The following is a 21,375-nucleotide window of genomic DNA, read 5'->3' on the forward strand; positions in this document are numbered from 1 at the left end:
TCCTGAGTAGCTGGGATTACAGGCACACACCACCATGCCCGGCTAATTTTTTGTATTTCTAGTAGAGACGGGGGTTTCACCATGTTGGCCAGGCTGGTCTTGAACTCCTGGCCTCAAGTGATCCACCCACCTCGGCCTTCCAAAGTGCTGGAATTACAGGCTTAAGCCACTGTGCCCTGCCTCCAGCATCATTTAAATTGTAGCTTTCCGCAGTATCCGGGCTTAGTCATTCCTCTTCCCAGTTTATGCATGTGCCCTTGTAAAGCGGGATATTCTAATGCCCTGTTTCAATGCAGTTTCACTGACATATCTATGCTAATATGGCCCTAACAGCATGAAGAAAACATTGCTTTTTATTATACATCCCTGGAGCTCACTCCACCCTTGCTCCTAGTGCAGTTTCAAGGAGGCTTTTCATTTCATTTGATTTATTATAAGTATGCATCACATTTATAATCAGGAAGAAACAATAGGGATATCTTAAAAATATAACGGAAGGAGATTTGCCTCTGAGGGGCAGTATCTGTTCAGTCCTCCCAAGCCATTATTATCAAGGCATTGTCCAATGTTAGATATGTTGAATGTATGTAACTGAAAGAATTGTAAGAAATGTAATTGAAGTTTCTGAGCCATCTGCAGCTGAGATTAAGCACTCATAATGTGGCCCAAATATCCTTTCTCCAAAGTTTAATTTATTCTCAACCAAACAAGATTAGCACAATAAGCACGCCTATAAAAAGCAGAGGTGGCCAGGCCCAGTGGCTCATGCCTGTAATCCCAGCAATTTAGGAGGCTGAGGCTGGGGGGGGGGGGGGAAATCACTTGAGGTCAGGAGTTCGAGACCAGCCTGGCCAACATGGTGAAACCCGGTCTCTATTAAAAATACAGAAAAATTAGCAGGGTGTGGTGGTGTGCAACTGAGTCCAGCTACTCTCGGGAGGCTGAGGCAGGAGAATCACTTGAACCCTGGAGGTGGAGATTGTAGTGAGCTGAGATTGTGCCACTGCACTCTAGCCTGGGTGAGAGTGTGTGACTCCAGCTCAAAAAAAAAAAAAAAAGAAGAGATGTCTTTTTTCTTTTTTCTAGATTTTCAAATGCAAAACAGAACTCAGTTCCATTATTAAGAAGCTACATATATTTATTCATTATAAGGAAGTGAGTGTGGCTGTTGTAGTAGCTTTAAGGGGGAAATAAAAGAATTTGACATAAAGTTCATCTAAGCAGCAAGAGAATCCTGAAAGGATGAGAAGACCCTCTGCTTAAAATGATGAATGGCCCTTTCTGAGATAAGCACATGTGATAACCATGTGACTTCTGGTTAAATGCAGATGGTACCTGACCTACCCCTTATCACGTCCCCATCTCTGAGCCTCACCTAGTCTTCACTAACATACATTCTCAACCCCCCACATCTTTTTGTTTTGTTTTGAGACAGAGTCTTGCTCCGCCGCCCAGCCTGGAGTACAGTGGTGCAATCTCAGCTCACTGCAACCTCTGCTTCCCAGGTTCAAGTGATTCTCCCGCCTCAGCCACCCGAGCAGCTGGAATTACAGGCACCCACCACCACACCCAGCTGATTTTTGTATTTTTAGTAGAGATGGGGTTTCATGATGTTGGCCAGGCTGGTCTCGCACACCTGACTTCAAGGGATCTGCCCGCCTCAGCCTCCCAAAGTGCTGGGATTACAGGTGCAAGCCACCTTGCCTGGCACCCCAACATCTTTCCTGGACCCCTCCTACCTGTCTGCTTATTCCTGTTCAGTCCCTTTTCAGGATGTCTTTTCCTCCATCTATTGACTTAACATCCTGAGGTTTTTGTCTTTAGCCCAGTGTTCTTCTTACTTTACTCTGATCCCTGGGTGATTTTACATGTGTCCATGGTTGGAACATATCACCTCTACCTTGATAACCCAATCTATATTTCTAGCCTCTTCTGATCTCCATCTCTGTGTGTTCAACTGCCTACTGCTGAAGGTCATTGCGTATCTCAGTATTCCTCAGACAGATCAAACTTGACATGTCCAAAACAGAGCTGATTATTTTGAACCCTGGTTCTCTTATGGAATGCCATCACCAATGCCCACTCTACAAAGCCAGAAATTTGGGCCTCATTCTAGATTTCTCTTTACACTTCACAACCTCACACCAAGTCTCTATCAAGTCTTGTTGATATTTACCTACTCAGTATTCAGCAAATCTGTCTCCTCTTCCCTATCTCAGCACCTATTTTACCTCTTGCCTCGATCATAAAATCTTCTGTGATCTGGCACCTGCGTACCTCTTCAGCCTCATCTCCCCCCGTTTTTTCCCCAAGCTTACTCCAAATGCTAGCCCAGGGGCACAACCAGGTTTTTCCAGCCCTTATGCTTATGCAATTTGAAAGACTCTCTAAGGAAAATAATACAACGTTGTGATTGAACATTAGTTACAGAGCTTTGGAAGGGGCCTGTGCAATCTTCATTAGCTTCACAGTGACTCTGCCCTCTGTCTAGCCAAAGAGAGCAAGCTGCACTTCCCTAGAACGTACCAGAATCCTGCACATCACTTTGCCTTTATACAGGCAGTTAATTCTGCCTGAGATGCCCCTCTCTCCCTTCCCTTGTCTGTCTGGCAAAACAGTTCGTCCTTCAAGAATCAGCTCCGGAGGCACATCCTTTGTGAAGGCTTCCCTGACCTCCCTACGTAGAATTGACTGTTCTCGCCTTTGTGTTCTCGTTGTAACTTGTCGTTTATCTCTTTGTACCCTGTCCTTTACAGAACATCTTAAACTCTATGGAAATTATTTGCTTAAAACTGGTTTTGCCTGTGAGTGCCTCAAGGGCAGAGACTAAGCCATTCCTTTTTAGATGGTCAGAACTCCACAGTACCTGGCGCAAGGTGGGAGCTCAATAAAAGTTTGCCGCGTGGAATTGAGACCTGACCCATGTATATTAGAAAGACACCCTTCTTTTGGCAAAGTGAGTGGAGTGGAACAGTTGCTGTAGACAGGGACACTGGACGGGGCCGATGCTTGGGAGGTACCTGCTGCTGCCCACACCATTCTGGGAGGACAGGCCCGGGCCTGGTAACTGTGCTGTCTTCAAGACCCACATGGTGAGTTCCTCTGTGCGGCCCTCTACCAACCTCTCCACCTTTGCCACCCCACCGCCTTCCTTACCTGTCCTCTTTGTTGATCTGGTCCCCAAAGCCAACTGTGCTAACGATCGTGAGCTTTAGCCTCACGTTGCTCTCTTGGAGGTCATAGGTATTAGACTGGAGCTGGACGCCCGGCTGTGTGTGGGTGGCTGGCTCCCCTTCGAACTTGGTGTTGAACAGGGTGTCCATGAGGGTGGACTTGCCCAAACCTGTCTCTCCTGAAAAGCAAAAGGATAAATTATGGTCTGTTCACATAGTGACTATTCAGCCCTTACACATCATGTCTCAGATACACATTTGTTGACATGGGAAAATGAACATGATAAAACATAAAGCAAAAAGCAGATAGAAGCAGATGAACTGTATGATCTCAGTTAAATGAAAAAGACTAACAGGAACGATACAGATGGATCAGTAGTAGTTATCTCAGATAGTAGAATTGAGGTAGTTTTCATTTTATTCTTCCAATTTTTTTTCTGTCATTTGGAAATTTTACCTTGAGTATACACTGCTTTTTTTTTTTTTTTGAGATGGAATCTTGCTCTGTCACCCAGGCTAGAGCGCAATGGCGCGATCTTGGCTCACTGCAACCTCTACCTCCCGGGTTCAAGTGATTCTCCTGCCTCAGCCTCCCAAGTAGCTGGGATTACAGGCGCCCACCACCATGCCCAGCTAATTTTTGTGTTTTTAGTAGAGATGGGGTTTCACCATCTTGGCCAGGCTGGTCTCAAGCTCCTGACCTTGTGATCCACCCGCCTCGGCTTCCCAAAGTGCTGGGATTACAAGCGTTAGCCACTGCACCTGGCCGAGTATACGTTGCTTTTATAGTCAGAAAAAGAAATTGTTATAGGCAGTGATGGAGAGGTATAGCTATGCCTAGAAAAAAAAGACTGGAAGGAAATACAATATACTCTTATCAATGGCTATCTCTGAGTGGTGACCTTATGTGTGGTTTTCATCCCTTTCTTTATGCTTTTCTATATTTCCCAAGTTTTCTAAATGGAATATGTATAGATTTTGTCATAAAAATTAAAGGAGTATTTTAATTTTTTTTAAAAAAGGACAGCAGTGGCCAGGCGTGGTGGCTCACGCCTATAATCCCAGCACTTTGGAAGCCTGAAGCAGGCAGATCACTTGAGGTCAGGAGTTCAAGACCAGCCTGGCCAACATTGTGAAACCCTGTCTCTACCAAAAAAATATATTATACATACACAATTTAGCCAGGCATGGTGGCAGACGCCTGTAATCCTAGCTACTGAAAGGCTGAGGCAGGAGAATTACTTGAACCAGGGGAGGCGGAGATTGCAGTGAGCTGAGATCATGCCATTGCACTCCAGCCTGGGCAACAGAGTGAGACTCCATCTCAAAAAAAAAAAAAAAACAGTGGTCCCTTGTCAAACAAATATCCTCTCATTCCAGTCCCCGCCTCTCCTCCCTGCCAAGCCTAAACAGCCCTCTGGGGATGCCCAGATGTGCCTCCCAGTGGTGAAAACTATGCAGGCTCCTGGCTTATCCTCCCATCCTGGTTGAATGGTTGAACTTTCGGTGAGACCATTTTTAACTAAGAGGGGTGGGGTGGGGAGACTTAGCAGGCCACAAAAATTCTTCTTCTTTTTTTTCTTTTTTTTTTTTTTTGATAGAGCGTCTTGCTCTGTCACCCAGGCTGAGTGCAGTGGCGCAGTCTCGGCTCACTGCAGTCCCTGTCTCCCGGGTTCAAGTGATTCTCCTGCCTCAGCCTCCCAAGTAGCTGGGATTACAGGCGCCGGCCACCATGCCTGGCTAATGTTTGTATTTTTAGTCGAGATGAGGTTTCACCATGTTGGCTCGGCTGGTCTCAAGCTCCTGACCTCTGGTGACCCACCCGCCTCAGCCTCCCAAAGTGCTGGGATTACAGGCATGAGCCACCGCGCCTGACCCTTATCCTTAAATTTTAAACAAACTAGCCATTTATTTGTTTAACTACTAGGCTGCGAGATACTAATAAATCAAACCATTGGAATTTTTAAAGTCTTGAACTTCACACTGGGGAAACAAGTAGGGGAAGGGCTGTGGCAGACTGGTGAAGGTTTTGGGAGCTTATTCCTGGGAGATCAAGGGATAGCAAGCCACTGTCAGGAGCCAACGAGACTTCAGGGAATGGGACATCACAAGAAGTCTGGAGTTGGTGACAAGGGAGCTAAACAGGAATCTGATATGAGGCCACAAACTGGGCTGGGCACTAAAACTGCTTATAATCTCTACAGATCCAGGCTGTATTTGACCCCTGAGCCCACCCCAAGTGACTCAGGAATACCAGGAATTAAAGAGTCAGTAGAGAGGCGGGCACTACGAAAAGAGGATATCATTAATTACTCTGGCCTGCCCTTTGAAGACAAAGACTACCCTCCCGTTTATTCTGCTATCATCATCCCTGTTTTTCCCTCTCCTCTCCCCAGCCCAGGGGGGGTGTGAGCCTCGACTTCTCTTCACAGTCGGGACTGGGTTTGCATTGGGCAAATTGTGGCCTGCCAAATCCCACCTTGGGACCAAAAGCACACATCTGCAGGGTGGTTCAGGGCTAGGGTTAGAGCTACATGATGTAGAACTGAAAATGCTCCATCTTCCCTCCCCCTCTGGGTGTGTCTAGCCTGTTTTTTTTTTTTTTTTTTTTTTTTTTTAGACGGAGTCTCACGCTGTTGCCCAGGCTGGAGTGCAGTGGCGCGATCTCGGCTCACTGCAAGCTCCGCCTCCCGGGTTCCCGCCATTCTCCTGCCTCAGCCTCCTGAGTAGCTGGGACTACAGGCGCCCGCCACGGCGCCCGGCTAATTTTTTGTATTTTTAGTAGAGACGGGGTTTCACTGTGGTCTCGATCTCCTGACCTTGTGATCCGCCCGCCTCGGCCTCCCAAAGTGCTGGGATTACAGGCTTGAGCCACCGCGCCCGGCCTTTTTTTTTTTTTTTTGAGACGGAGTCTTGCTCTGTCACCCAGGCTGGAGTACAGTGGCGTGATCTCGCATCACTGCAAGCTCTGCCTCCCGGGTTCACGCCATTCTCCTGCCTCAGCCTCCCGAGTAGCTGGGACTACAGGCGCCCGCCACCACGCCCAGCTAATTTTTTGTATTTTTAGTAGAGATGGGGTTTCACCGTGTTAGCCAGGATGGTCTTGATCCCCTGACCTCGTGATCTGCCCGTCTCGGCCTCCCAAAGTGTTGGGATTACAGGCGTGAGCCACCGCGCCCGGCCTAGCCTGCTTCTTTTATCCCAAATAATGAGCTATGAATGCAGGAGGTGCCTTTTAAAATATCTGTGTATGATGAGAGTTTTCTGTGTGTGGACAGAGAGAAGGGAGAGAAAGAGAGAAGAGATAAGAGACAGGAGGGAGACAGGGAGAGGAAGGGAGAACAAGCAGAACATTCAATTCAGTCTGGCTACCCGGCCCCCCAGCCCAATTTCATAGCCAGGTCTGACTAACTTGGTAAATTGCCAGAGTCTGGGGAAATGGTTCCTCACACAGATCATGTTTCAAACCAGGGTCTGCTATATCCATTAGCAGCAAAGACTCTTGAAGAAGAGGCCCCCTTTTTCCTCCCCTAAAGAAACAGGAAGTATTTGGGTCCCAAGAAGAATTTTATGAGGTGGGGCCTTTGCCATGGGAGGTGGCAGACTTGGCCAAGCAGTGGAATGTATCACACCCCACCTCACCCAAATTTGGGGTGCACCTTAACTGCAAACGGGGCCAGCACCTTAGAGGTAGGAGCACAGTGTGGCTCTCACATCCTAACTCACCTCCCCTCTCAAGGGCACTGAGGTTTGAGCTACAGTTTAACTCATCTTCTTGTGTGCCTGATGAATTTTCCATGTACATCCTTACCCCCAACTCCCTCCCATGGAACAGAAGGGAGCTCATGGAACAGAACCATCCTTACCCCCAACTCCCAAACCCTTCTGTTCCATGAGCTCCCTGCCGAATGCCCTGTAGCTCCTAGGGAGTGGGGGTCCTGTTTCCCTAGCACCCAGAGTGGGCACCCTGACTCCCCGATCCTAAGAATTCTCAGAGAGCAGGAGATGGGGCATCTTCCAGTACCCCCGGGAGTGCTTAACCCAAGGTTCACACCGAAGGCCTCAGGGGCAGCAGCGCAGCGTGAGGGACCCACCCTGTTTGCACAGCTGGAGGAATGGGGGCCGGGCAGGGCAGGACAGGGAGCTGGGAGGAACAGCAGGAGAAATGACCACCCAAACGCCTGCTGGCACAAAAGGGCTGTGGAAATTAGATGCCAAATAACGAACGTCTGGAAGAAAAGAACACCCGGGTGTCTAGGGAACTGAGATAAATGCAATAGTAGAGAGGGCAGAAAACCAAGCGAGCTCGTCCTATGGCTATCGAGAGCTCCTGTTCCAGTTTTCCATCAGTGTGGAGCCTGGGGGTCGGGGAGCCTTCCTCTCAATGACTGGCACAGACCCAGCCTGAGCCGAGGATGCTGCCCCTCCCACAGCTGCCCTGGGTCCAGTACTGAGTGTGAGTGTGTTGTGAGGGGGAGGCACACATGACCTAACTGGGATCGGGTCAGCAGATTCCACGCCCCTGCAGGAAGGTGGGGACTTGGCAATTAGATTCCAGCAGGAAACCTGAGGAGTCCCGAGGGGTCAATTTCTCACTCCTCTTCCCCCAGCCCTCCCAGAACTCCTCCGAGTGGACAGTAAGGTTTTTAATGCATGCTCCACCAGCCAAGAGGCTTTCATCTCACTTTGCTTAATGTAGATAGTATTCTAGAAACAACAGTTTTAAAAACATTTTTAAACATATATGAGTACTATGAAATATGTTTTTTTCAAACTATACTCTTGCAGGGCACGGTGGCTCAGGCCTGTAATCCCAGCACTTTGCGAAGTCGAGGCGGGTAGATCACCTGAGGTCAGGAGTTGGAGACCAGCCTGGCCAACATGGTGAAACCCTGGCTCTACTAAAAATACAAAAATTAGCCGGGCATGGTGGCGGGCTCCTGTAATCCCAGCTACTCGGGAGGCTGAGGGTGGAGAATCGTTAGAACCCGAGAAGCAGAGGTTGCAGTGAGCCAAGATCTCACCACTACACTCCAGTCTGGGTGACAGAGCGAGACCCCATCTAAGAAAGAAAGGAAAGAGAGAGAGAGCGAGAGCGAGAGCAAGAGAGAGAGACAGAAAGAGAGAGAAAAAGAAAAGACTTCTAGCCAGGTTATTGCTAAGTTACTGTGTGACATGAACTGAGCCCTTTCCCCTCTCTGGGTCCCAGTCTCTTTTTCTATAAAATGAGAGGGTTGGTAATAACGGCTATTGTTTATAGTCACTGCTGTAAGTTTTTTACATATATTTTCTTGTTTATTCCTCACAGCAAGCCTATGAGGTAGATGTTACTATTTGTCCTCAATTTATAGATGGGTTAACCAAGCCACTTACTAGCTCTGTAAATTTGCACCAGTTCCTCAGCATCTCTGCTCCTTACTTTCCTCATCTATAAAATGTGGAGGGGCCTGGCACGGTGGCTTATGCCTGTAATCCCAGCACTTTGGGAGACTGAAGCAGGAGGATCAGTTGAGGCCAGGAGTTCGAGACCAGCCTGACCAACATAGACCCCGTCTCTGTTTTACTTTTTATTTCCACAGGTTTTTGGGGGGACAGGTGGTGTTTGGTTACATGAGTAAGTTATTTAGTGGTGATGTGTGAGATTTCGATGCACCCATCTCCTGAGCAGTATACACTGAACCCAGTTTGTAGTCTTTTATTCTTTACCCCCTTCCCACCCTTTCCCCCTGAGTCCCCAAAGTCCATTGTGTTATTCTTATGCCTTTGCATCCTCATAGCTTAGCTCCCACTTACGAGAACATACAATGTTTGGCTTTCCATTCCTGAGTTACTTCACTTAGAATAATAGATCTATTTTAGAAACTAGTAATAATAAAATGTGGAGGAAGTAACTAGTCCAAGGTCACAAACTAGTAAGTGGCAGAGCCAGCATTTGAATCCAGGCAGGCTGATGCTGGAGTCCATGCTTTTAACCAATGTGCTCTAGCGAGACGCATAGGTGTGATATGTTTGTTCATTCAGTCATTCAATGAGTATTTACGAAGCCTCTAATAGGAGCCAGGCACCGTTACAGGAGCTGCAGATACAGCAAGGAACAAGATAGCCACAATCCCTGTTCTTGTGGACCTAAAGTCTCTTCCAGTTCTGAATGTTGAACCCAGAGAAATGTCTCTGAGTTTAACAGGGAGGTGCCCAAAAGGAAACACTCCAGGAACTCTGGTTGGCTAAGGAAGCCTATGGAAAGGGACAAGGTCATGCCTGGTTCTGTGACCTTGTCCTTTCTCCTTCCTGATCTTGCAGAGGCCCCGCATGCAGTGGTGTGCTGGTGCCAGCTTGTCCGCTTCCTGCATCTCTTCCCAAGCCCACGTGCAGTGATGTCATGTTGGTAGCTTAACAGCAGCCATGGCAGGAGTAATGACACCAAGGAAATGGGCAGATGCTTCAAACCACAACAGTTTTTCTCCTGAGATGGGCTGTGACGTTGACCAGCACACCACTGCTGGCGGCCTGTTTTAGACAAGTGAGCAGCTGGCCTTTCCCAGAGATGAAGGTATGAAACAATTGATCCTTGGCCTTGATAGAATGCTAGCTGCCCTTTCCCTCCTCCTGCAGCAAGCCTCAATCCTGCTTCTCTTGTGTGACTGTTTTTTTCCATGTTCAACAGAGCCCAGTTGAGCCTGGAATCCTGAGCAGCTTCAAAGTAAATATTATCATTATGACCCTTTGTGCTCCTCACAGCCATGACTGCTACTGGGGCATTTGGATGGATGAGTCTCTTTGGGGCTTGTTCCCAGGAGTGCAAAGTAACGGGCCCCAGAATATTTGTACTGTTGGCTCTGGTGGTTCCTCTGAGGCTTTCTGTACTGTATCTAGGATCAAAGGATCCTTGAAATTTCCAAAGCTAAGGGACTAGTATATGTGTTTTCATGGGGAGAAAGAGGAACCTCACCTCTATGGTAATTACGGTCAACCCTAGAGAATATATTGGAGAGGAATCATAATATGCTCACACTCATGTGCCTAGTCCTCTAAAAAGAATAATAGGCCAGGTGCAGTGGCTTATGCCTATAATCCCAGCACTTTGGGAGGTCAGGGTGGGCGGATCACTTGAGGTCAAGAGTTCGAGACCAGCCTGGCCAACATGGTGAGATCCTGTCTCTACTAAAAATACAAAATCAAATAGCTGGGAATGGTGGTGCACACCTGTGATCCCAAGTACTATGGAGGCTGAGGCATGAGAATCACTTGAACCTGGGAGATGCAGGTTGCAGTAAGCAGAGATAGTGCCACTCCACTCCAGCCTGGGTGACAGAGTGAGACTCTGTCTCAAAAATAATAATAATAATAATAATAATTGTAGGTGCCGTTTATTGGTATCCTTACTATAAATTAGGTTCTGGATTATTAAAAATTCTCGGCTGGGCGCAGTAGCTCACGCCTATAATCCCAGCATTTTGGGAGGCCGAGGCAGGTAGATCACCTGAGGTCGGGAGTTTGAGACCAGCCTGATCAACATGGAGAAACCCCGTCTCTACTAAAAATACAAAATTAGTTGGGCATGGTGGTGCACGCCTGCAATCCCAGCTACTTAGGAGGCTGAGGCAGAAGAATTGTTTGAACCCGGGAGGCAGAGGATGCGGTGAGCCAAGATCATGCAACTGCACTCCAGCCTGGGCAACAAGAGCAAAACTCCATCTCACACACACACACACACACACACACACAAAATTCTCTCTCTCTCAGTTGCAACACATATATGTGCACAGATGTACACACATATGCACAAGCATATAGGATACTTTGCTGGACGTAGGCCTATGATCAGCAGCCCAGCACCAAGATAAACAATAGTGTGAAAAAATATCCTAGGTCTCTGTTAATAATTGAAGCTAGTGCTACCATAATTTTACACCAAAAATGCCCTATCAAGAAAAAGAAAAGTCTGGGTACAGTGGCTCATGCCTGTAATTCCAGGACTTTGGGAGAGGCCAAGCAGGGAGGATTGCTTGAGCCCAGGAGTTCGAGATCAGCCTGGGCAACATCGTGAGACCTTGTTTCTACACAATAATTTTAATTAAAAAAAAATTAGCCAGGCATGGTGGCATGTGCCTGTAGTCCCAGCTACTCAGGAGGCTGAGGTGGGAGGATTGCTTGAGCCTGGGAGGTTGAGGCTGCAGTGAGCTGTGATCACGCCACAGCACTCCAGCCTGGGCAACAGAGTAAGACTGTGTCTCAAAAGAAAAGAAAAGAAAATACTTTGGGGAAATATATTCTATGCCCAAACAGCATCTTTTTATAACAGTCATTAAGGGAGTAAATGTACACAGGCAGTAGGCATGAACTATGGTCACAAATAGCTCTGCAAGATAAAAGATCACCTTCAGCAGCTAAGCTATGGACCCTTTGCCTAGTCAGCGACTGGATCCAGCCTCATGGCTGGGCTGACATTGCAGCTTCAGAGTTACTCTAAGCTACTCATAACCTTGGCCCAAATTGTGGGTTCTCTGAGCAAGGACAGGGTGGTGAGCATAGCAAGAGGGCAGGATGCATGCATTGCAGGGTTTTTTGGAACAGGGATGAAATTAACCCAGTCGGAGCTGGCCTATCCAGTGGTTGCACCTGCAGGTCTAAGACAGGAGCTACAGAGGCAGCCATTTCCTGAAACTTGACAAGTGGGGAGCAAAAGAGAATCTGTGACTCCTTGAGGATGAGAGCATCTCCTTCCTACTCCTCCCCTCTTGGAGGGTTTGTGCTGGACACTTGAGCAATTCCATCCCAGTAGGTGCAAGTAGAAGCAGTTGTAGCTGTACAATGTCTAGGTGGAAACTAGAGGATGGGGGATTACTATTTCTCCCACTCACTTTGCCTTGAGCTTGGCTGCCTCTGGGCCCTAGGGGAGCCTGTGCTCCACATATCAAATCACCCTACACTGCCACCCTCAGAGATCCATTTCAATTCACATGGCCTCCCTCCTAAAGCTTTACTAGTCCACGCAATCGCACTGGTTGCAAGGTTGCTTAGAGTGGGTCTGTCATTTTCTCTTCTCATCTCAACTTCAGTACAGGTCATATGGAGTTCTGGGAAGAATGCCAAGGCACTCTGATATGTTTGTGCTGAAATATTGTGGTAATCAAATATTATGTGAAATAAGTTGGCCATCAGCCAAAGATTGGAGCTCTTGTTAGTTAAACAGAGATTTGGCAGTGCTAATATTGGATGTGATAGTCTTTGCACTTGATGTCGATTACTATGACTTCTAGTTATTTTACATTTTTCTCCAAATAGCACCTAATGATAACCATTAGTTAGACTTTCAGCATTTGAAGAATTAACAGCCTAGATCTGGACTCTAAGGCCCTCGATGTGTAATTCTGTGAAGCACATATTTTCTTTCTTTCTTTTTTAATGTACTGCTTTGTTCGCTAACGCCTCCAGGTATATTTCTCTCCCTGTGAACAAGGACATGCATAGTAGAAGTCACATCTTAAAAATAAGTTTGAGTATAAATCTGTTGATTGAAACTGAAGCACATATTTTCAGCTGATAGGTTCCAAAGTTGATGTGGGCCAGGCACGGTGGCTCATGCCTATAATCCCAGCACTTTGGTAGGCCGAGGCAAGTGGATTCCTTGAGCTTAGGAGTTCGAGACCAGCCTGGGCAACACAGTGAGACCTCACCTCATCTCTACAAAAAAATGAGCCCGGTCACATGCCTGTAATCCTAGCTACTTTGGAGGCTGAGGTGGGAGGGATGCTTGAGCCTGGGAGGTTGAGGCTGCAGTGAGCCTCTGCACTACAGCCTGGGTGACACAAGGACACTTTGTCTCAAACAACAACAACAACAAAACCAAAGGTGTGTGGGAGTGAGCCATTTAGCTAGGGAGTGAGCCTAGCTTGTGGGAACAACTGCCCATCATCTGTTGTTCTCCACTTGTCCTTGAATGTGGAGTAACTCTCTTACAAAAAGTGATCGGAAAAAGAATGCTGGGGATAGAGGGGAAAAAAAAGATAAAGAGCCCAAGAAAATGAATGACCTTAGTGAGAAAACAGAATTTCTAGGCCGGGCGCAGTGGCTCATGCCTGTAATCCCAGAAGTTTGGGAGGCCAAGGCGGGCGGATCACTTGAGGTCATGAATTTGAGACCATCTTGGCCAACAGGGTGAAACTCAGTCTCTACTAAAAGTACAGAAATTAGCTGGGTGTAGTGGCATGCACCTGTAGTCCCAGCTACTCAGGAGGCTGAGGCAGGAGAATCACTTGAACCCGGGAGGTGGAGGTTGCAGTGAGTTGATATCGCGCCACTGCACTCCAGTCCAGGTGACAGTGCAAGACTCTGTCTCAAAAAAAAAAAAAGGAAAGAAAAAAAAGAAAGAAAAAACAGAAATTCTGAATACATTAAAGAGTAAAATAACCAATTTAGTAGTAGTTCAGATCTACTACATGAACAAGTTCCCCATACACTCTATACAAAAATAAAAGGCAATTAGCAAAAGTGTTTGAGTGTTTCAGCCAGTACAAAAACCGACTTTATTCTGGTATTTATCTAATCATTAAGGTTCAGAAGGTCACTGAAAATATGCAGGTATGCTTTCCCATGCTACAGGGTGAAAATTATATGCTATGATCATGTTTGCAAATTTGGGATATTTAAGATCTAAGAAAAAAAATTTTTTTTTTTTTTTTTTTTTTTTTTTTGAGACAGAGTCTCGCTCTGTTGCCCAGGATGGAGTGCAGTGGCGCGATCTCGGCTCACTGCAAGCTCCGCCTCCCGGGTTCACGCCATTCTCCCACCTCAGCCTCCCAAGTAGCTGGGACTACAGGCACCCGCCACCACGTCTGGCTAATTTTTTTTTTGTATTTTTAGTAGAGACGGGGTTTCACCATGTTAGCCAGGATGGTCTCGATTTCCTGACCTCGTGATCCTCCTGCCTCAGCCTCCCAAAGTGCTGGGATTACAGGCATGAGCCACCGTGCCCAGCCAAAGACATTCTTAAAGAAGGAACTGTTATCCCTCATATTTGTTTGATTGGTGCTCAGTGGGTTTCCAAAGTGCTTTCATGTGCTCAAGAGATGTTGCTGGCAGCAGTTAAGAGAAGCAGGGGGAGGAACAAGGGGTCAACCAGGCCTGAGTCCTCATTGTGGTGCCACTTCTTCTGTGTTGCCTCAGTTAAGTCCCTTATCCTCCCCAAGACTGTGTGTCTCCACCTGTTTCATGAGGATACAAATGCTACTTGCTCTGCTCACTTCGAGGAGTCCTGGTAATGTCCAAAGAGCTAATGTGAGAAAGTGAAAAGTATAATGAATGGTTCCTGTGGCATTCACTCATTCATTCATTTCACAGATATTACCGCACTCTGCTTATGCTGTGATTAGCAGATAGAGGGGGCTAAGACCAGTTCCCACTGTTGAGATTAAATGTGTAGGTAGAAGCCAGGCACAGTGGCTCACACCTGTAATCCTAGCACTTTGGGAGGCCAAGATGGGTGGATTACTTGAGCTCAGGAGTTCGAGACCAGCCTGGGCAACATAGTAAGACCCCGTCTCAAAAAAAAAAAAAAAAGTCTAGGTAAAGAGATAGGTAAAGGGAATAAAAGAATGTTGCATACAGCTGTGTGGTGCCTCTATGAGCTCAAACTAAACCAAGCACAGCAAAACTACAGAGGAAACAGACCCAACCCACTGCCCACAGCTGGTGGGCAGGCGTTTTTCCTCAGCTATCCCCTCCCTCCCAATTCTGCCCTGGCTCCTGTCTTCTGTAGTCAAAATGAACTCTGCAGCCGTCCTGAGCCAGCCAGCTCCCTTACAGAATTTCCACTGGGTCTCACATAGCTCAGTTTCCCCCCAAGATATGGCCCTATACTCTGGTCTGGCCAGGGGAAAAAAGTAATTACAGCCATCTGCTTACAAAAAAAAGGCAGAGAGATAAAAGAAGAGGGGAGAGACACTCTCACAACTAAATCAGAATGACACACTATTTAACCTAATTACCTGCAAAGCCGTATCCAGCCATTAAGGATCCATATTCTGTAATAGAATTTCCTGCTATGGAAATACTCACCCACGCACAGGATGTTGAAGCAGAAGCCCTGGCTGACGGACTTATTCACCAGCTGGTCAGGCAAGCTGTCAAACCCCACATGTCCAGCCAGGGGGACAGTTCGGCAACCTTCACCCTAATTTGGAAGGAATGGGGGAGAAAATGAAAATGTGCTTAAAAGCAGTCTGAGTCTCACTTCTCCATCCAAATGTTCGCCGTGCAAGGAAGTCACACCCGCCCAGGTCCAGTGTGTCATGTCTTCCCTCAGCTACTCCCTGCTCCAAAGCAAAATGGCCCGTCAGCTTGGAAATCACAGATTCTTGGAGACAGGCATCCTCTAGGCTCAATAGTGAATGTCGCCACAGCTCCAGAGAAAATTACAGAGGAGCTTATTAGGGGCAGGAGAGTGGAGTCAGGGGAGGAGAATGCTGGCACCGGAGGTTCACAGACTCAGGTTAAATCTCCACTCAGTCATTTACAAGCTGAGTAACTTGCTGAGACTGTTTCCTTCCACATCTGCCATCTGAGATAATATGGCATATCTTAGAGGTGACTGGGAGCCTCAGAAGCGCTAATACATGTAACGATCTTAGTACATGCAGAAGTGTTCAGTAAGTATTACAAAAAGGGTTTAAAAAGCAATTACTGGGCCGGGTGCGGTGGCTCACACCTGTAATCCCAGCACTTTGGGAGCCCGAGGCAGGTGGATCACTTGAGGTCAGGAGTCCGACACCAGCCTGGCCAACATGGCGAAACCCTGTCTCTACCAAAAAAACAAAAAGTAGCCGGGCATGGTGGCGGGTGCCTGTAGCCCCAGCTACTTGGGAGGCTGAGGCAGGAGAATTGCTTGAACCCTGGAGGTGGAGGTTGCAGTGAGCTGAGATCATGCCACTGCACTCCAGCCTGGGCAACAAAAGCGAAACTCTGTCTCAAAAAAAAAAAAAAAAAAAAAAAATCAATTATTGACTGGCAAAATGTCTTACACCTGTAATCCCAACACTTTGGGAGGCCAAGGTGGGTGGATCACTTGAGGCGAAGAATTTGAGACCAGCCTGGGCAACACAGTGAGACAACGTCTCTACAAAAAATCAAAAATTAGCTGAGCGTGGTGGCATGTGCCTGTGTAGTCCCAGCTACTTGGGAGGCTGAGGTGGGAGGACTGCTTGTGTCCAGGAGGTAGAGGCTGCAGTGTGCTATGATGGCACCACTGCACTCCTGCCCAGGCGACAGAGCAAGATCTTGTCTTTTAAAAAAAAAAAAAAAAAGGCAATTGTTCCTCTCTCTAGGACACTTTGAGGATCTACAAAGGCAGCGTAGTGTAGAGGTTAAGAGCAGAGGCTTTGAAATCTGGCAGGTGTGAGTTACAGCCCCATCTCCGCCACCTCCTGGCTGTGTCACCCTCAGACAAGTTACGTAAACTTCTCAAGTTTTCCCCATCCATAAAATTGGAAACTATTGAGTAGGAGTGTGAGGATTATACAGGATCACGCTCCTCAAGCCCTTAGCGCAGTGCCTAGCATGTGGTGAGCATTCAATCAGCAGTAGTTGCTGCTGTTATTCACTGTGGGGTTATCGTTACACCCCCAGCCTAAAGGGTACTGCATGGAACACTGTGGCTCCTTATGGCTACAAGAAGCTGCCTCCGTGCTTCCTCTGGGTCCCTTGACTCCCTAAGGGTCAGCCAAGCCACTCCCAGCCCTGGAAAGCAGAGGGCCTTTGCTTTGCCTGCAAGACCCAAAGCTGCTTATAGTTAATGATTTTAAAAAACAGGAGGAACCTCAAACTGGGACAGGATTCCAAGGAGCCAGGGGGAAGCATAAAAGGGGCCTGCATGGACTCAAGAAATGTGCCAACTACCAACCAACGGCCACAGGGGAGGGGAGGGGACAGGAGAGAAGGGAAGCTGGAGACAGCTAAGTTGACAAGAATTGAGTACTATGTAAGGAGTTAGTTTCTGTTGGGTGGGGCTGCACCAAGCTTTCCATAACTAGAAAGATGCCAAGAGCAATCCAAGAAGGACATGGTTAGTGCCAGGAGGCCCAGCCCAGAATCCCAGGCTGCACTAAGCAGACAGCTCTTCTGTTGGGCTGGACCAGTTTTTAGACTAGGTCCATAATAAGAGCACATTTTCACACTGAAAGGGGTGGGCTGTGAGGGTGGAGGAGCCTCTCAGCAGCCCACTTTGTCAGAACTGGCTCCCAGATAGCCCCTTCACACAGCTTTAGCTCTCACTCCCATCAGTGTCATTGGATCCTCTGAGGGCAAGCAACAGGGCTGGTGCCGGTGAATGCCATGTGGCAAGTTCATTACCCTCACACATCTCACCCCACACACTCCCAGTGGAGAACTCTTAACAGACAGCCCATACGCCATCATTCAGTGAGAGTGGGCATATTTTCTGCCCCAGGGGGCCCCCTGAAGACAGCTGAGGCTGGGTGCAGTGGTTCACACCTGCAATCGCAGCACTTTGGGAGGCCGAAGTGGGCGGCTCTCTTGAGCCCAGGAGTTTGAGACCAGACTGAGCAACATGGCAAAACCCCACCTCAACAACAAGAAAAATACAAAAATGAGCCCGGCATGGTGGCGTCAGCCTGTGGTCTCAGCTACTCAGCAGGCTGAGGTGGGAGGATCACCTGAGCCCAGGAGGTCGAGGCTGCAGTCAGCCATGATCTCGCCATTGCACTCCAGCCTGGGTAACAGAGCAAGACCCTATCTTGGCCGGCGCGGTGGCTCACGCCTGTAATCCCACCACTTTGGGAGGCCGAGGCGGGCGGATCACGAGGTCAGGAGATGGAGACCATCCTGGTTAACACGGTGAAACTCCGTCTCTACTAAAAATTCCAAAAATTAGCCAGGAGTGGTGGCAGGCGCCTGTAGTCCCAGCTACTTGGGAGGCTGAGGCAGGAGAATGGCGGGAACCCAGGAGGCGGGGCTTGCAGTGAGCTGAGATCGCGCCACTGCACTCCAGCCTGGGCGACAGAGCGAGACTCCGTCTCAAAAAAATAAATAAATAAATAAAAATTTTAAAAAAGCTGAGCCTCATGAGTGGTTCACATCACTCAAGGCTTTGTTCTACATTCACCCCTTTCTGCTTCTTCTTCCCATTTCCCCTTCTCTTTATTAAAGCAAACAAAGTAAGATGCAAGATTCCCACTGCTAGTTCTTGGTCCCCAATGCTGCAGGGGAGTCAGGGACATGAGAACTAACACGCTTTCTTAACGGAGCCTCCAATGTAGCAGGCATCGGAAATTGAGGTGGACTCAGAGTTGAGGTTTCCTGAGCCAATTGTTATCATCCCTGGCTGCCTCTTCCGGCCTCCAACAAATTCAGCACCATGAAGCTTCAAGTGCTCCAAAGCCAAAAGCAGAGGAAATGAATTTTCAAACTGAAGACAGTGGAAGGTAGTGGAAAGAGCTTCACACCTTATTCCTAAAGATTTACTCCATTGCCAACAACTTACCAAACACCTCCCATGTCCCGCCATTATCTCCCACCTAGCACAGTGCTGTAAAGAGCCCTAAAAGGCAGAAGAAAGAATCTTTTTTTTTTTTTTTTTTTTTGAGGAGTCTCTCCCTGTCGCCCAGGCTGGAGTGCAGTGGCGCGATCTCGGCTCACTGCAAGCCCTGCCTCCCAGGTTCAAGCGATTCTCCTGCCTCAGCCTCCCGAGTAGCTGGGTGCCCACCACCACATCTGGCTAATTTTTTGTATATTTTAGTAGAGACAGGGTTTCGCCATGTTGGCCAGGCTGGTCTTGAACTACTGACCTCAGGTGATCAACCCACCTTGGCCTACCAAAGCGCTGGGATTACAGGCGTGAGCCACCATGCCTGACCCAAAAGAAAGAATTTTCTAAGCCCTAAGAAGCAGTAGTATGGACTTCATTTCCTAAGCAATGGGATTTGGAGGATTTTGAGTGATTTGAGCAGGGAGGGCCATGATACAGGGAGTGTTTTTAAAAGATCACTCCAGCTGCAGGGTGTTTGCTTGATTGGACGGACAGAGAGACTAGGAGCAGGAAGACATAGGAGGAGATGACTCCAATAATGTTGAGCCAGCAGAGTGACATCCAGGCATTGTGACAATAAATGCTTGTTGGTGTGAACGGACCTGACTTGGGGCTCAAAGAGAAGGAACAAATTTGAGAGATGTCTTAAAGAAGGGATGAGCCTGTGCCGGGCACGGTGGCTCACACCTGTAATCCCAGCACTTTGGGAGGCTGAGGAGGGCAGATCACGAGGTCAGGAGTTCAAAACCAGCCTGGCCAACATGGTGAAACCCCATCTCTACTAAAAATGCAAAAATTAGCCGGGCGTGGTGGCGGGAGCCTGTAATCCCAGCCACTCAGGAAGCTGAGGCAGGAAAATCCTCAAACCCAGGAGGCGGAGTTTGCAGTGAGCCGAGATTGTACCACTGCACTCCAGCCAGCCTGGGGGACAGAGAGAGACTCTGTCTCAAAAATAAATTAATTAATTAACTAAAAAAGAAGGAATGAACCTCAAGGAGTGATTGGGCAAAGGGAGCAATCGCAGGGGTCTAAGCCCGGGAGCTCAGACTGACAGCACTATGGAGAGACACAGGAAAGCCAGGAAAAGACGCTTGTTTAGTGGGGATGACAAGGAGTCTGGTTTTAAATTAGCTGTTACTAAAAAAAAATTACATTTATCAGATTTTTTATTTTGTGGAAGTAATCAATGTTCTCTGTAGAAATTTTAGAATATACAGATAATAATAAAGGAGAAAATAAAAATCAACCATAGTATCACTCTCCAGAGATAAACACTGTTAATTTTATTTATTTATTTTTTTCAAGACGGAGTTTCACTGTTGTTGTCCAGGCTGGAGTGCAGTGGCACAATCTCGGCCCACGGGTTCAAGCGATTCTCCTGCCTCAGCCTCCAGAGTAGCTGGGACTACAGGCGTGCACCAGCACGCCCAGCTCATTTTTGTATTTTTAGTAGATATGGGGTTTCACCGTGTTGGCCAGGCTGGTCTTGAACTCCTGACCTCAAATGATCTAGTCACCTCGGCCTTCCAAAGTGCTGGGATTACAGGAGTGAGCCACCATGCCCAGCCACTGGTGACTCTTGGAATCCTTATTTCTTTTGTATCTGTTACCCAGGGTCCAATACACCTAAATTAACTGAGGAGTTTGGGAAAGAAGGGACATGGAACCTGGTCAGTGTGTTTTTCTTGCTAACTGGGATTTAAGCAGTAAACTTTTTGTCTCAATCCCTGTAGCTAAGAGAGCTTCAAAAATGTATTTGTGGCCAGACGCGATGGCTCATGCCTGTAATCCCAGCACTTTGGGGGGCCGAGGCGGGTGGATCATGAGGTCAGGAGTTCAAGACCAGCCTGGCCAACATGGTGAAACCCCATCTCTACTAAAAATACAAAAATTGGCTGGGCATGGTGGCAGATGCCTATAGTCCCAGCTATTCGGGAGGCTGAGGCAGGAGAATGGTGTGAACCCAGGAGGCGGAGCTTGCAGTGAGCCGGGATCACGCCACTGCACTCCAGGCTGGGCGACAGAGTGAGGCTCTGTCTCAAAAAAAAAAAAAAAATGTATTTGTATAGTTCCTACTTTAGGAAATCCTGTCTGGCAAACACTATGCACCCGTGCTTTGATGAATCTTATAAGATGTCAAGGTCATCATTATGAATATCAGTCCGCATTGTTCAGAGTTTAATACGCAAAGGTAGAAAGGACACGACATTGAACTGAATGTACACTGACCCCAGCACAGCCCCTGGAAGTTTCTCCCCTCCTCTCTCACTAAATCTCTGATATCTTATCTCTTTCCTTTTTCTCCTTAAGGTGGCCTGATTAATTGAGGGCCTGATTACTTTGACTGCAGTTAATTGAATGCTCCTTGACTACAGTGTGCCCAAGAGGAGATGGAATCGGCAAGTTGGCCCAGCATGTCCGACACTAAATCTCAAATTTTCATCTGTAGTAGCAGGTAGTTCCATATTACCATACCGAAGGCCTGAACTGAGATGCTGGATTGGCCAAAGTCACCATTTTAAATTGCACTTCTCTCTTAACCCTGCAACCTCCTCTCAGAATCTGTACAAAGATCTATTACAAGGAAATTTATTATAGCACAGTTTATAATGCTGAAAAACTAAAAACAAACAAACAAACAAAAGCCAACCTAAATGTCCA

General features: G+C 47.6%; 1 protein-coding gene across 14 annotated transcripts in view; it reads right to left on the reverse strand.

The window, feature by feature from the left end:
- The window catches only part of SEPTIN6 (septin 6), a 79,853-nt gene that overhangs the window by 45,925 nt on the left and 12,553 nt on the right, over positions 1–21,375 (reverse strand). For all 14 annotated transcript variants that reach the window (XR_012430269.1, XR_012430272.1, XR_012430273.1 and 11 more), the window contains exons 2-3: positions 15,231–15,345; positions 3,157–3,352 (exon numbers count right to left, since the gene is read on the reverse strand). Coding sequence is in view for 9 of the 14 variants with exons in the window: in XM_005594460.4 (XP_005594517.1) it covers positions 3,157–3,352; positions 15,231–15,345 (311 nt within the window). In the remaining 5 variants the exon portion in view is untranslated. The remainder of the gene's footprint in view (positions 1–3,156; positions 3,353–15,230; positions 15,346–21,375) is intronic.

The sequence above is a fragment of the Macaca fascicularis genome, chromosome X (assembly GCF_037993035.2).
Source record: "Macaca fascicularis isolate 582-1 chromosome X, T2T-MFA8v1.1".
In the NCBI taxonomy this organism is placed as follows: Eukaryota; Metazoa; Chordata; class Mammalia; order Primates; family Cercopithecidae; genus Macaca; species Macaca fascicularis.